The 15027-nt window shown below is 36.8% G+C and overlaps 1 protein-coding gene across 4 annotated transcripts; it reads left to right on the top strand.

Moving 5' to 3' along the window:
• On the top strand, nt 1-14629 carry LOC128018516 (synapsin-1-like). 4 transcript variants are annotated; one of them, XM_052604070.1, is made up of 14 exons: nt 1-281; nt 568-921; nt 1636-1693; nt 2431-2522; nt 2833-2989; nt 4180-4269; nt 5324-5386; nt 5548-5690; nt 5805-5879; nt 6555-6657; nt 6756-6887; nt 7647-7719; nt 8783-9392; nt 11817-14629. In XM_052604070.1, exons 2-14 carry the CDS (start codon nt 614-616, stop codon nt 11956-11958), a joined length of 2046 nt encoding a protein of 681 aa, XP_052460030.1. In that variant the 5' UTR covers nt 1-281; nt 568-613; the 3' UTR covers nt 11959-14629. The 4 variants fall into 4 exon arrangements, with proteins under 4 accessions (XP_052460030.1, XP_052460032.1, XP_052460031.1 ...); XM_052604072.1 differs by adding an exon at nt 11185-11218 and having other exon boundaries at nt 1-921; nt 11855-14629; XM_052604069.1 differs by having other exon boundaries at nt 2-281; nt 384-921.
• The last annotated feature ends 398 nt before the right edge of the window (nt 14630-15027 follow it).

Genomic DNA, 15027 nt, shown 5'->3' with positions numbered 1-15027 from the left:
AAATCACTGAGCGGATTAATAGGATTGGATGGCACGAGTGATGCAATCCCTGTATCCTCCGAAGCCCTAACCGGGTCGCAGAGAATCTGGCCGGAGATTTTACCTCACTGAGTATCATTTATGACAATTACTACCTTAACCGAGCGAGCACACTTTTAACAAGTGCCTCTTCGCTAGGACTGTTTTTCTCCACGCCCGTGGAATAGGACCTAAACATCATCAAAATCAATGGAAGGAGCGTGAAATCCTAATGCCAATTGTTGAACGAGATTCTCAGTGATGTAAGTCAACCAATCACACTTAGGCTATTACGAGCATTTATTTACGAATATTTTATCGTGATATTAGTAAAGCGCTGATTTGGTTTCTTTCATTTGTTGCAGTGCTTTCTTTGCTTTGCATGTTGTGAAGCACGACCTTTGCTTTTTGAGGTGCACCCTGGAGAATTGCGTATCATTTATTTTCGCGTCTCGTTTAAACAGAAACGCTCGGTTGCATCCTAGATATCAGATACTTGATCAGTTTTCCAATCGTCTTGGATTCCTTTATTTATTTTTTGCCGTGCAGAATCTACAGGGGATAATTTACCGTCGCATCCCTTTTCATCTTCACCATGAATTACCTGCGACGTCGACTATCGGACAGTAATTTCATGTCCAACTTGCCCAATGGCTACATGAGCGATCTACAGCGGCCCGATCCGCCGCAGCAGAGCCCAGCCCCGGTGCTTTCGCCGGGCTCTCAAGAGAGGCGTCAACCCCCCAGCCAGTCTTCCGGCGCCGGCTTTTTTTCCTCCATTTCCAACGCCGTCAAACAGACCACCGCCGCCGCTGCTGCTACCTTTAACGAGGCCACCGAGAGAGGAATCGGCTCGAGCAATGCCAAGATCCTCCTGGTCATTGATGATCAGCAGACAGACTGGTAAGACATGGTCCAATGAATTTTAAATATATGCCTGTGACTTGGAGTTTATGAACATAATATTTAGGTGTTTGTTTCACGTTTCAGGCTCGCACCTGAGGTGTATCTCGTGCTTTTACAGGCCAAAAGGAGTCACTATCCAAATGTCGTGACTCATTAATATAAGGGCCTTCTGGCACGCTCTCCCGTGTAGTCGTGGGCGTGCCCTCGCGTGTGTTTGTGCGCATTTCACTATTCAGTCTGGAGCAGTGAGACCCTATAGCCAAGTATATTACATTAGCTTTTGAGTTTAAATTAAAAGGTCCTGCGTTGCTGGGTTTAAGAGTAGACTGAAAAGTGTTAACACAAAGTCTTTGAAAATGAAAAGGTAAATTTAAAGTTTTCACAGGTGAAACTCTGGAGAACTTATTGGAACCATTTTCAGGATGGATCAAAATGTCCTATTGTATAGCCTACTAAAGGAATTATATGAGTATACAATATTTGAGAAATATATTTAAAGAGGCCATGAGGGCTAGTGACACTTACAGGAATACTGAAATAAAGACAAAAACAAAAAGTTAATTTCATGAATAATTTGATGAATATTTGAAATACATGACTTTCACACCATTTCACAGTTGCATGATCTAGTTTGGACACAGTTTATGTGTTTTTGTTAACTATGACTCACAGCTGCAAAAAGGTTTTCTTTTTGTATCTTTCTTTCATCAGGGCAAAGGTGTTTAAAGGCAAGAAGGTTCATGGTGAATTTGACATTAAAGTAGAACAGGTGAGATTTTTTTTTTAATTCTTCCAAACTAACAGAGCAGTACAACTCAACAACATGCTTGTAATGAATTAGACGCTGGATTTAACAAAACACATCAACTGGCTACAGATTATTGTTATCACTCTGAGTTGCAATATTGAGCCTTTGTCATTTCTTCAGTGGCATTTGTTTGTGTTTTGAAAAGGGATGGGGAAATATATCAAATCTGTCCCTAGTATGCAAGAAGATCGAAGCTATTTTAGACGTGGATAAAAGAAAATTAATCTGTCATGTCAATTAATAATATCCTTTCAAATAATTAGTCATGGACAAGATCGATTTGATAGCAGCTTTACAATAATCCAAAAGTAATTTTGACCATGAGAAACATTTTGTTATTGAACAACCACTTGAAAATATGTTTGGTTAGTATTATGTGTAACAATATTAATAAGTACACAGTAATATAGGGATTTAGGCAAGACTTTGGCAAACAATCTGGAATACCAGAAAACATGGATTCAAAACCACTTTTGTGTTTTACATTTTTTTTATTAACAGTGTCATTTAAAAATCCTGTCTTAAAAGGAAATATTGATGGTTTAAAAATCAATTTTTGTAGTTTTAACGTAACAACACTGGAAACCCATCACCGACCTCAGGTGCTGTTTTAGTATAAATGCTTTGACGTGATCATTTTTTCTGATCCCATACATTGATCCTTTCATCCCATCTGGTGATTTTCATTGATTTTCAAGGCTGAATTCTCTGAGGTTAATCTGGTGGCTCACGCAACAGGAAGCTATAGCGTGGACATTGAGGCCATCCGCAATGGGAACAAAATCACAAAGTAGGTTTCACATCTGTTGTAGAAATCTTTCAGAATGTTTTTTTTCTAAACGACTGCAGATATGAAGCATTTAATTCAGTGGGTTTACTTTGTTGACGAATTCTGCAAACAATTATACAAAAAAGTATGAGAATAATTAATGGAATTAATGTATATAATATTTAGAGCATCATTCAAGATGATTAATCAAAGAAAATAAATGCACTGTTTATACTACTGTATATCTGTACTATATAAATACATAGATTTGCTTAAATGAATCACAGTATAATTACTGATAATAATTACCAACATTTCTGTGGTCATTTAGGTGTTTCAAGCCAGATTTTGTGCTGGTGCGACAGCATGCTTTTAGCATGGCCAAGAATGGCGACCACAGGAACATTGTGATTGGACTTCAGTATGCTGGTCTGCCCAGTGTCAATTCCATTCACTCTGTCTACAACTTCTGTGACAAACCATGGGTGGTGAGCACTGCATACATCAGTCTATACTGATCAGCCAATTGGGGATGTTCTTAGGGTGTCCAAAATGGGAGTAGTAATGTATTTTAAACATATTTCCATAATAATAATAAAAAAAATAAAAAATGTAATATTCCCTCAGTAAAAGAAAGTAGTGTTTTCCAAGCTTGGAAAAATAATGGAAATTAATCAAATTGGTAACACTTTACATAATGCCTTAAAGCGAAGGTATTAATCATATAAATTGTAATGCATTATGTCTTTTCATAAATAATTATAACCAAACTTAAAATGCATTATAATAGTTGAAGGTTTGTCTGTCTTTTGTTTTAATGCATTATACTTAAAGGTGTAACAATGAAAAAAATAATATTTTGATGTATTATGATTGTGGTTACAATTATTCATGAGATTATGTAATTACAAATACATTATAAGGTGCATTACAAGGCATAATCAAGACATTAAAAGTTATTTTATAATGCATTATATATAAGGCTTTAAGTGTTAACAAAAAATCTTATAAAATGCATTTATATAATAATTTTAGAAGCTCTAATTCAGGCTTTATGTTGCTATTGTATAAAGAAACATATATTAATCAAATAATTAACTTTTAACATTGTTTTTGGTCAATTCTTTCCAATTAATTAGGTCAAGCTGCTCCAAAAATCAGATAAAAAAATTAATTTTCCAAATCGCCCACAGTACACTGCATGTTTTTGAGGGTTTACCTTTGTGACGTTTAACAAAAAAAGCAAAACATGTCATATATCTTTGGAAAGCTGAAATTCTTCTGATTTTAAGATGCAATCATGGTTTTTGTCAGACCGCCAGCAAGGTTTTAATGCTGTGATCCCATTGTGTTTTCAAGCTAATAGCTCCAAGCTATAGTCATCTGCAGGCATCTTTTTCCAAAATAAAATGTAGGCGGAATGTTTGTTCTTTTTTCAGTGTGTTGAAAGTTCTATTGCTCAGTATCAGTAAGACTTACAGTGTCACCTTTCAAATAAGACCAAAACCATGCTTATACTTCAAGAACAGCATGCAGGTTATTTGGGTATGCATTTTTTAGGCTTTAAGGCAAATTTTACTGGAATTCTAAGGAGGTAACTACTGCTGCATAATAGCTGTCTCTATGTTTCTATGTTTATGTATGTATGTCTGTGTGTGGGTCGCCATGCATCTATCAGTTTGGTCAGTTGTCCAGATTGTACAAGCAGTTGGGTCCAGAGGAGTTCCCACTGATCGACCAGGTTTATTACCCCAACCACAAGGAGATGGTGAGTGTTCAACCATCTGTCCCTCTCCTGGCCCTCTTCACCAGTAAACCCTGAGCTATTGGGCTCTAGACGGTCCACTAGACACCAAACAAAGCTCCCATCTGTGCCAGGGACAGCAGTACCTGGATGCAGTCAATACTAAAATAGAAAAGACCCAGTTAAGCATTGCTCCACTCAACTTAGCATAGTTATAGCCCTGTCTAGACTTGGAATTTCATAAACTCCAGACTAGTTCAATTGTGTGGTACATCACAGTTCTTATAGATATAGTTCAGGTATTAGAGGGAAGCTTTCTACAGTGCCACCACCACCTCCTATTCCTCCACTGCAGGCGTCTTCACACATAAATGATCCTAGACACACTCTTTGCCAGAATGTTTTCCTCTCTCCCTGGCCTTTTTCTAAGATAAAGGACAGTAGACTCAGGTGTAATTCAGTGGGCTCATTTTGTCCCTGAGCAAAAAGATTTTGCTCTCTGATTTCAATTACTGCAGCAAGCAATATAAATAAGATGCCTATCAAGTACCACAGAGACTGCAAATACATGCTCTCCTATTAATAACCAATTCAATTCAAAGGACCTAAAAAACTTTGTCCAATCAAAATGTTTGGTCCGAACATTATGATAGGCTGTCCTGCCTGCCTGTCAAATATGTACTTGCATACCTCTGCGGACACTGATTGCGCAGAAATGACACATCATCAATGCATTCCAGCATTAATTAAAGGCATTATTTTAACATTATGCGCATAATGTTTTCGGTGAATGTGACTTGAGGTAATCTGACAGCCCTGCATTTAATCCTCCACCAATGCCATCTCTCATGTTGAAGGCTTAATTACTTTGTTGAAACCTTGAAACGTTTTTTAAAGATTCTTTGATGAATAGAAGGTTCAAAAGAACAGCATTTATTTGAAATAGAAATTTAACATTATAAGTGTTATATTATTAATATTTGTTAATATTTATTAAGTTTTGTGTTAATATTATATTATATTATAATGTTATGTTAATATTCTTTAAAAAATCTTCATATATCTCTCTTGTCTTCAGATCACTACACCTGGCTTTCCTGTGGTAGTGAAGATGGGTCATGCTCACTCTGGCATGGGAAAGGTATGACTGAGACCCTTTCTTACACATCCCTGTCAATTGCTTTTTAAATATATGAAAAAAATGTCTTTCATTAAACTAATTAGAAATCCCAAACTTTCTATATTATTGTGTGACTTTTTGTGATTACAGTTGTATCAGTGCAATTCAAATTCTCTGTACAGGTCAAAGTGGACAATCAATATGATTTCCAAGACATAGCTAGTGTTGTAGCTTTGACAAAGACGTATGCCACGTCTGAGCCTTTTATTGACGCCAAGTATGACATCCGAATCCAGAAAATCGGTGACAATTACAAGGCCTACATGTAAGAATCTAAAATGAAAAAGTGTTTTCATGTCAGTAAGTCATGGTTGGAATCTATGTCTTTAACAATATCACTGGAAATGATTGAAAAACACCTGCTGTTTTTATTGGACAGGAGGACATCTATATCTGGCAACTGGAAGACTAACACAGGATCAGCCATGTTAGAGCAGGTGGCCATGTCTGACAGGTACACACATCTTACAGGATGGTCCTTCTTCCACGACACAAGGCATATTATACAGTTCCTATAACATGCCATTAGATAACCTTATTAGATGTTGCTCATCTAAAAATGACATATTTTGCATAAATGATGCTCAATTTAAGTTAGAATGTAGAGGGATGCAAGGCAGCTCAATTGGTTTTGAGACAATTGTATTATCATTAGGGTTAAGATTTGGAAAAAAATTTTGATCAAGGTTTAAAATGCTAAAATCAAAAAGCTCCTTTTTTGCCCCTTGCTACGTAATTTGGCCAAAACAGGTGTGATTGTATATAAATATTAAATATGACTTAATTAAATACATCATTTTTTTTGTTACTATTTTGGTTTTATTTCAATAAATTGTGCAACCCTAATAATCTTACTGATGAAAAAAGACTATTACTGATGGAATTGTTGTTCAGGAACAGCATACATTGAACAAGTATAACATATTTTTCTTGGAATTGATTTATTTTGAAACAAAAAACAGATTTTAGTTTGCTAGAGGATTTTCAATCAAAGCAGTCGATGATACCAAGCCAAATATTAATGTTTTGCACTGAAGTGATCCTGATTCCCTTGTTTACTCTAGGCAACAGCGTGGGTGGATACTTTTAGTGGAATGCACAAGGTCATCATTTGCGTTTTTCCCTGCAGGTATCGTATGTGGGTGGACGTATGCTCTGAGGTTTTCGGGGGTCTTGATATATGCGCTGTAGAGGCATTGCATGGTAAAGATGGTCGGGATTACATCATAGAGGTAACAACATCTATAAAAACAATCAGCTTTCAAAATAACTACAATAATAATAATATTCTTAATGCCCTGGGCAAATGCTCTGTGTGTGTGTCTGTTAGGTGGTGGGCTGCTCAATGCCTCTCATAGGAGACCAGCAGGATGAGGACCGAGCTCTGATAGCTGATCTTGTTGTGGCTAAAATGAACCAGACTGTGCCATGCACTTCAGCTCCCACTCCAGTCCGTTCTCAGGTTAACAGACTCGCTTCAAAACATCCTCATATATTCTCAATATGTTGCTTCTTGTAAGTCTGGTGTCACAAGTGAAATGTGAGAGCCTCTAAAAGCATGTTCAATTTTATCTGCAACAGATGAACATGAATGTTTTATTATGGTGATAGCATATCACTGCTTGATAGCATACCTGACCTAAAACATGCATATAAAAACTGTAATTTCTGCTTATGCAAGATTAAGCAGTGAAATGCAGCTGAATAATACAGTAAAATTGTGTAGTTTCCTCCAAGCAGTCAAAATTTATTTATGCAAAACTTGTAGTCACAGCAAGAGTCTAAGATCCTTTTTGACTGCAGTGCATAGATTGATATTCTCCATTATTCCCAAAGCTGTGATTGTAATGATTCATAGCCACACAGGTGGGAGAGAATGAGAGTGAGAAATGCCTTTAATGCACAAGTTAAGGACTCAGACATAATTCCTCTGCATCAAATCGCTTGGTTTAATTCCCTCCACATTTGTGTTAAACTGATTGCCTGATAATTAATGACTGCAGTTTTTGTGGCAACAGACATTTATTTATGTTTCTATATTGATGATCAGCAATTTTTTGAGGTTTCAGCTGTTTGGAAGTTTTTTTTAATGAGAGTGACTAAAGGCGTTTCTAAAAAAAATAATAAAATGTGCACTGAAATTTATGTGTGCCAGCATTCTGTTTCTGTGCGGTTTGGCTCCTGATATACTATCCTTTCTTATGTTTGTTGTATATTTTAGGGCCCAGCTGTTTCACCTCAACCCATCTCTCAGTCTAGTGTCCCCCAGGTGCAACAGCGCCCTCCCCCACAGGGTAAGGGATTACACTAAAGAATGAAGCATGTCATGTAGCATAGTTTTCAAATATGCAACATGATGACACATTGCAGCTGGTTTGACACAATTGATGTCGTATATTTTTTGTGAATAAAGTCCCAAGTTTTGATCTGTTCATCACACAAGTCTTGAAATATAGCTTCTGGGTGTCTTAAGGTACTTTTTAAAATTATTTTGTTGTTCAGCTGATGCCATCAGAGAAGAAAGGCTATTCCAGAGGTGAAAGTAATTTTACAAGACTAGTAATGTGCTCTAACGAAGTAAATTTATATATATATATATATATATATATATATATATATATATAATATATATATATATATATATATATATATATATATATATATATATATATATATATATATATATATATATATTTGTTCATTTTCATTACGTGCAGACTTCAGTCAATCCTTCAGTCAAGCCAACACCAAATGATGCAGGCTGCTCAATATGTATTTTCGCTGTGGATTCGAATTTCTTCCTCTAGTATTCATTATTGCTTAGAAAAATACTTTGTTTGTGATTGCCACAAAGTCATAGTTTTGCAGCAACATCTCTGGGCATGACAAAAAGTGCAAATCTTATTGGTTGACCAATGTTCTTTGCGATGTGATGGAAAAGAGATTAGAATACTTCTCTGTAAAAAAAAGAATAATAATAATAATAATAAAAATAAAAATAAAAATTAATCGACAGCACATGCACATGTTGGTCTGAACTGATGTTTTAACAGCTGTTGATTTAAATCAAAATGTTTATAGCACCAAATTTTCATAACAACCTTCCTTGGTGTGATTAGGCCTTTATGGTAAAAATTATTAATTAATTTCACTGTATGCAAAACAGAGACTTTAGCAAACAGCAGATAGAAAGTCATACAGGTTTGGAATGACATGAGGGTGAATAAATTAAGACAGATATTTCTAAATACTAATAGATCTCTGGATAACTGTGCAAAAATGGTTCATAGTTTGTGTTTACTAGATTGTGCTTAGATTACAACCTGTTTACACAGTAAAAATGAGCTCTGTTTTTAGGAGGTCCACAACAAGCAGCTGCTAGCACTACTGCTGCCCGCCAAGGAGCCCCACCACAGCAGCGCCCGTCTCCCCAGGGCCAGCCCCCTGCCCAAACCCAGTCTGTGACCAGTCCTACTGCTCAGAACCCTCCTACCCAACAACCCCGGCCAAATCAACCCCCACAGCGGCAAGCCAGTCAAGGGGCTTCAGGTCAGCAGAGGCCCACTACGGCACAGGGTCCTGCCCAGCGTGGCCCGGGTGGCTCTCCTCAGTCACAGAGGCCCCAGCAAGGTGGTCCCCAACAGCAGCCACAAAGGCCTCAAACTGGTGGCCAGGGTCCCAAACCAGCTGGTCAGCCTCAGCAGAGGCCTCAGCAGCCAAGACAAGGCCAGCCAACCAGGCAGCCATCCCAGGGTGGATCACAGCCAACCCAGGACGTCCCTCAACCACCCCTGCAACCGCAGAGCAGCCCTCGCCCTCCGACCACTCAGCAACCACGGCCTACTGCACAGAGCCAGGGAGGTCTAGGAGGTCCAGGAGGTGCACGACCTCCTTTGCAGCAGAAACCTACACCTCCTCAGAAGCCAAGTCCTGATCACCCGGCTCTGAGTGGATCACCACAGCTTAAGTAAGATGTTTTTTGTCCTCTGTCATATTTGCTTGAAATTTGTAAGTGCAGTTGACTAGATGTGAAGGTTTTTATGATTCATAAGCATCTGGACATGTTTTTCCATTTATTAATGATGTTTCATCACCCACGCAAATGTCTACACTAGGTAGATGGTGGCCATTCTCCTCTGCTACATCGTAAAATTCTTAACTCACATGACAAGATGATGGTATTGATTGACAGTGATTGTGTGAAATAGGGTAAACCTATCAGGGTAAATGTTGTATAGGGTTGGTGATTCACAAGCGCTGAATTTAATTATATTCTACTGTATACTCAAATAATGTGGGTACAATTTGCGTGGGTTTATTTTCTAACACTGCTATTCAAAAGTCTAGGTCAGGTTTTAATAAGGATCTTGTAATGGTTTTTGAAAGAAGTCTTGTTTTAAAATGCTGATTTAATGCTCAAGAAACATTTCATTATTATTATCAATATAAGGGCTGCAAAAATTTATCGAATTTGTAATCGCGATTACAACTACGAATGCCACAATTATGTGATCGCTCAAAGCGCCAATTATTTATAACTTATGTTATTGTGTGTGCTTAAGATATGTTTTTTTCCCCCTACAGGTTATCTTAAGGGGTTTTCCATTGTTTTAATCTTAGTATAAAATGATAATATCATGCATATTTTTACTTTTTTATTTAAAGAAGAATGCAATCCAATGTATTGTTCTCATTTGAGGCTTAATACTATAGAAAAACAATTAAAAAAATTAATTTTGTGTTTTCAGCATGCTTATTTTCAGCAAAAAATATGGCATGTAAATTGTGATAATCCTTATTAATAATCTCAATTACAATTTCAAGGTAATAATCAACAATTATTATTATTTTTTGGTCATAATCGTGCAGCCCTAATCAACGTTGAAACTGTAAGTTTCTTTGATGAATAGAAACTTCAAAAGAACAGCATGTACAGTATTTGAAACAGGATTTTTTTTCATATTATAAATGTCTTAACTGCACTTTTGATCAATATAATGCATCCTTACTGAAAAGTATTATTTTCTTTAACAACAACAACAAAACTGCCCTCAAACCTTTGAACAGTACAGCACATAATTAAAAAAATTTTTTTTTTAACTTTTTATTTTGAAAATGAACAGCCTAAACTATGCAGTTAAATGCCATAGTAAGAACACAGTGACAACTAAAGGATGAGAAGCACTCCATGAGTAGATTTTACCGTGGGATTGGGATAGATCAGAGGAAGAGTGTGATTAATCAGAAAACCTATGTTTTACACAGTGATGTCATGGTAATGCTATTTTTTGAATATAAGAGACTAGTTGGTGAGCAGCTAATTTCTGGTCTGATTGGGCATTACTTGACTTGCCAGCCACTTACAATGCCATTAAACCCTGTGTTGTTCTAACTAATTCACACAGCCATCACAACATCTTCCTATTTCATAATAGGAATGGTGCAAGTTCAAATTGGATAAAGCCTAATGGAAAATTACCTGAAATCATCTTTATGTTTAACTCCCCCAAATCTATAATCTAATAATTAAAAATTTTATATTTTAGCCATGGATGTATTGGCTACTACCAATTATGCAACAGAATGGATGAAATGAATGGATTAACACGTCCAAAAGCTCTTTAACAGATTCTGCAAAGCATACTGTAACTTAAATTTCCTTAAATATTAATAAACAGATTTTGATAATGTTGATGAAAATAATGAACATGACATTTGACAATAATGGTAATCATGATGAATGTGGCTTATACATATAGGCAGACGCCTAATTAAAACAATGAAGATACAGAAGTATGTACACTAGATGATCTGGTATTTTGCATGCCAAAGATGGCTCCCTTCAGTCTCCCACCCAAACCATTCATGCACTTGATTGTGGAAATTGCATTCTTCTGAATAGAAATGTGCATTTGATCTATTTTCACTGTCAAGCGATTTGTCAGCAAGTATGAATGGGTTCATCTTATTACCACTGTTCCTCAATAAAGTTCTAAGGTGACTAATGTAATACAACACAGATTCTTCCAAAAAAACAAACAAACAACAAAAAAAACATAATATTTATTTATATTATTGAGATGTGCCTTTGCACTTGGTTCTTTATTTAGGAATAGTGGCCTAGAATATACAATGGCGCAGAGTAAAGTGCATGTATATACATCCAGAGATGCCATTTCTCATAAGTCCAAGGGCTGATGTAAACATTGCACTTGAATCATGACTGCTTAAATGAATGACACAAAAGAAAGCATATGAATTCAGTCTCTCTCTATCTCTCACAGCTTATTTATTTTTCTCTGCCAATCCTTTATAGAGCCATCTCCATGCGTTTGCTGCATGACTTTAATAGCCTCTTCCTCTCCTTTATTGCCACGTCTTCTCTTTGTAGCAAATCCCAGTCTCTTACCAATACATTCAACATTCCAGAAACACCGGCCGCCCAGCACCAAAGTCCTAGTCAGGATGAAGCCAAGGCTGAGACCATTCGCAACCTTCGGAAATCCTTTGCAAGCCTCTTCTCCGTGGAATAAACACACACACAGACACAGAAACACACACACAGACAGAGAGGTTATGCAGTATTTCTAAAAAACATACAAACACATACAATTGTCAGCTATACACAGGAAGGACCAATTATATTGCACATTGCAGTGCACTACAGATCTGTGCACATCAATTTGCAATGCGACATAAATGAAACACTGCCTGCACTGAATTCATTAGACACATTCCCAGTTTTTTGAGGCCAACTGATGGAGGGAGGTGTGAAAATAAAATACCACACACAGAAACACTCGCATGCACCCTTTTACACTACCTACACAGTGACTGGACCTGCATACATGTGCTTTGCCTAGTCATTCCAGTCTCCTATTATTAGCTAATAATCCTAGATTGTTTTTGGAAATGAAAAGTTTTGGTGGACGTTTTGTTGTAAAACCATCAACCGCCACGCTCTCTCAGATATATGATATCTGAAGTATGTCGGCTAATTGTCTGAAGCATGTTCTGTTACGATAAGGGGCACCATCTGATGATTTTAACAGTGCGCCACATTGTAATGTAACGTAATGTTTTATGGTTCTATATTTTACATGCTTGAGCAGGATTTTGGATTTTGCAATAACACATTGTGACGTTGTTAAAATTTTGCACAAGCTTCCATTGTCGAAACGAACCCCGCAGCTGTTAGCGCTAGCCACTTGTGTTACTTGCATGTCACTTAAGGAGAACGTAGTCACACACTGTGGGTGGTCTTTCTTTGTGTTGTGTCGTTGCACCTAGATAAAATAGTTCTAGTGAAAATGTTGTTTCATTTTCATGAGCAAGCTGTCGCTGCTTCCCTGACGTTCCTTTTCCTGACAAGAAACACAATTGTACACCCTTCAACATGTTTAATATGCCTTAGACAGCATACAAAAAGAGGTTGGTTTTGTGAAATCGCATATGTCTCAGGGATGTCCTGAAGAGAAAGACGCAATGACCAAGTGTCACTGATCAGGTCTTCCAACCCATTGCTGTATAGAGTTATTGATTGCGAAGGCCAGTAAAGGGAGGTATATGTCGAATGAATATGTTTGCACACTAACACAGTAACACTTGAGAACATATGAGATGGGTGAAAGCTCAGGAGGTTTGTTGCATCAAGAGAAGGTATATTTTGCATGCCTGAATGAGTATGTAGGTGTTTGGAGCTGCTTGTCCATCAAACTTGGGCCCAATGAAAACGCAAAGCCAAAATACAAAGCCAAGGATGCCATCAGCAGCAAATGTCTTCGCAGAAAGGTCATCTTTAGAAGAGATGCTTTTCACATGTTTAGTATGCCCCAATGTGATCCCAGTTACACAATGTGGATCCCAAACCAACTACTCCTGAAACGCCATACCCAAGGAGTTTAGAGCTGAACCGACAGTGTCTTCCACAAGTGAGGATAAAACATCCCAATACTAGGCAATATATATAGTCAAGGCCATTCCAGGAGTCCCGACCCAATCCTGAATCCTCCCTGCTTTCCCGCTCACCAGCCTGTTGTGTATTCACAGTGATCCTTTTGTGACAAATGGTGCATTGATGTGTATATATATGTATAATGTAATGTTGTACCGTGAACTGTCTAAACCAAATAGAAGTGTTGTACAGATCTTAACTCAACAAACGATGCAAACGCCCTGTATTTGATTTGATCCTGAAAAGGTGATCGTTGTGGCTCTTGAGTAAGACAGGATTTTACTTCAATCAGATGTGATTTAGGTTGTGCAATATTGTCCACTGTAAACTAAACCTATCAGGTCTGTGTTCTTTATTTGACCTGTTTTGTGACAAATGCAGTTATTAAAAGTCATCTTCAATGTAAGTAGCTTGGTTGACATATGTGGTTATCTAGATGGTCCTCCATGATATTGTTGTGGCTCAGGCGAACTTTCAGTGCTCTTCTGTGTGGTCATGTTTTTCCCAATTAGGATATACATGTATGTATGTTAAATGATGACTTTAATGAATGTCTAATAAATAACTTTATCACTGATGCAATCAAGTTTTTACGGAGCCCTGCACATGACATGCAAGAAAAAAGAAATAAACTGTGTTACACGGTTACTATTGCGTTCCATCGATTTGCTAAATTGTGTGCACAATTTAGTAAATCATACGCACAATTTATAAATCGAGTGAACGAAATAGTAAATTGAGGGAACAAATTAGTAAATCGTGCGCACGATTTAGCCCACTATTCTTTCCTGCATGTCGTGTGCAGGGCTCCGTAAGTTTTAGAGGCAAATTATTAGAATTTTGCTGTACTTATGGAACCCATGCCTGAGGTTTGCACTCCACAGTTTTTTTTTTTTTGCCATATATTACATTTGTGTACTTTCTGTTTTTATATTAAGAATAATTATATCCTTTTAAAGAAAATGTATTCAAATGGATCATAATTTCTAAATAGGTTTGACTGTTTCTCAGTGAATTTTATTGTCTGTTCATACTTGCCTAAAACTGTATAAAAGAAAGATATACAATTAAATTACATATATATAAAATTAAAGACTTAAATTATATTAATATGAGAAATATTATTAAACATCGTGTAGTATTACACAACAAATGCAACTTTGATGTAATCTTCGATGTATCTTAATAATGGTGTCAAATTACTATGCTAAAATATGTTCAAAATCAATAAAGTCTATCAAATAAATATGCATCTCCTTTCTCTTTTTTGTTAACATCCTTTGTTTGTAAATATAGCTTAATGCCTACTGAAGAAAGCTAAAGATGTGATGACATGGAATTAATTCAGTTAGTTGATTTAGTGAAAGACTTATACTGATTAAACGGATTCAAAACGTTAACTCGGTTTTTTTCTTCCATATCTCTGACATGACATGAACGAACCACAATTTTCACACTTGCAACAACATTCTCCCTCTCATCTGCATATAGGCTAGTCTACCTGCAAGCTGTTTATGGTTGTCAAGATACATTACAACATATGGCACAACTAAAAATTCACCCAAAAATTATTGTTTCTTTCGTGACTTTCTGATTTCTAAATACAACTTCTGGAGAATAACAACGCTATCTCACGACCAATTCGTAC

This window comes from Carassius gibelio, chromosome A8 (genome assembly GCF_023724105.1).
Source record: "Carassius gibelio isolate Cgi1373 ecotype wild population from Czech Republic chromosome A8, carGib1.2-hapl.c, whole genome shotgun sequence".
Classification (NCBI taxonomy): domain Eukaryota; kingdom Metazoa; phylum Chordata; class Actinopteri; order Cypriniformes; family Cyprinidae; genus Carassius; species Carassius gibelio.
The sequence above is the reverse complement of the archived record's forward strand: the minus strand, read 5'-3'. Positions and strand labels throughout refer to the sequence as shown.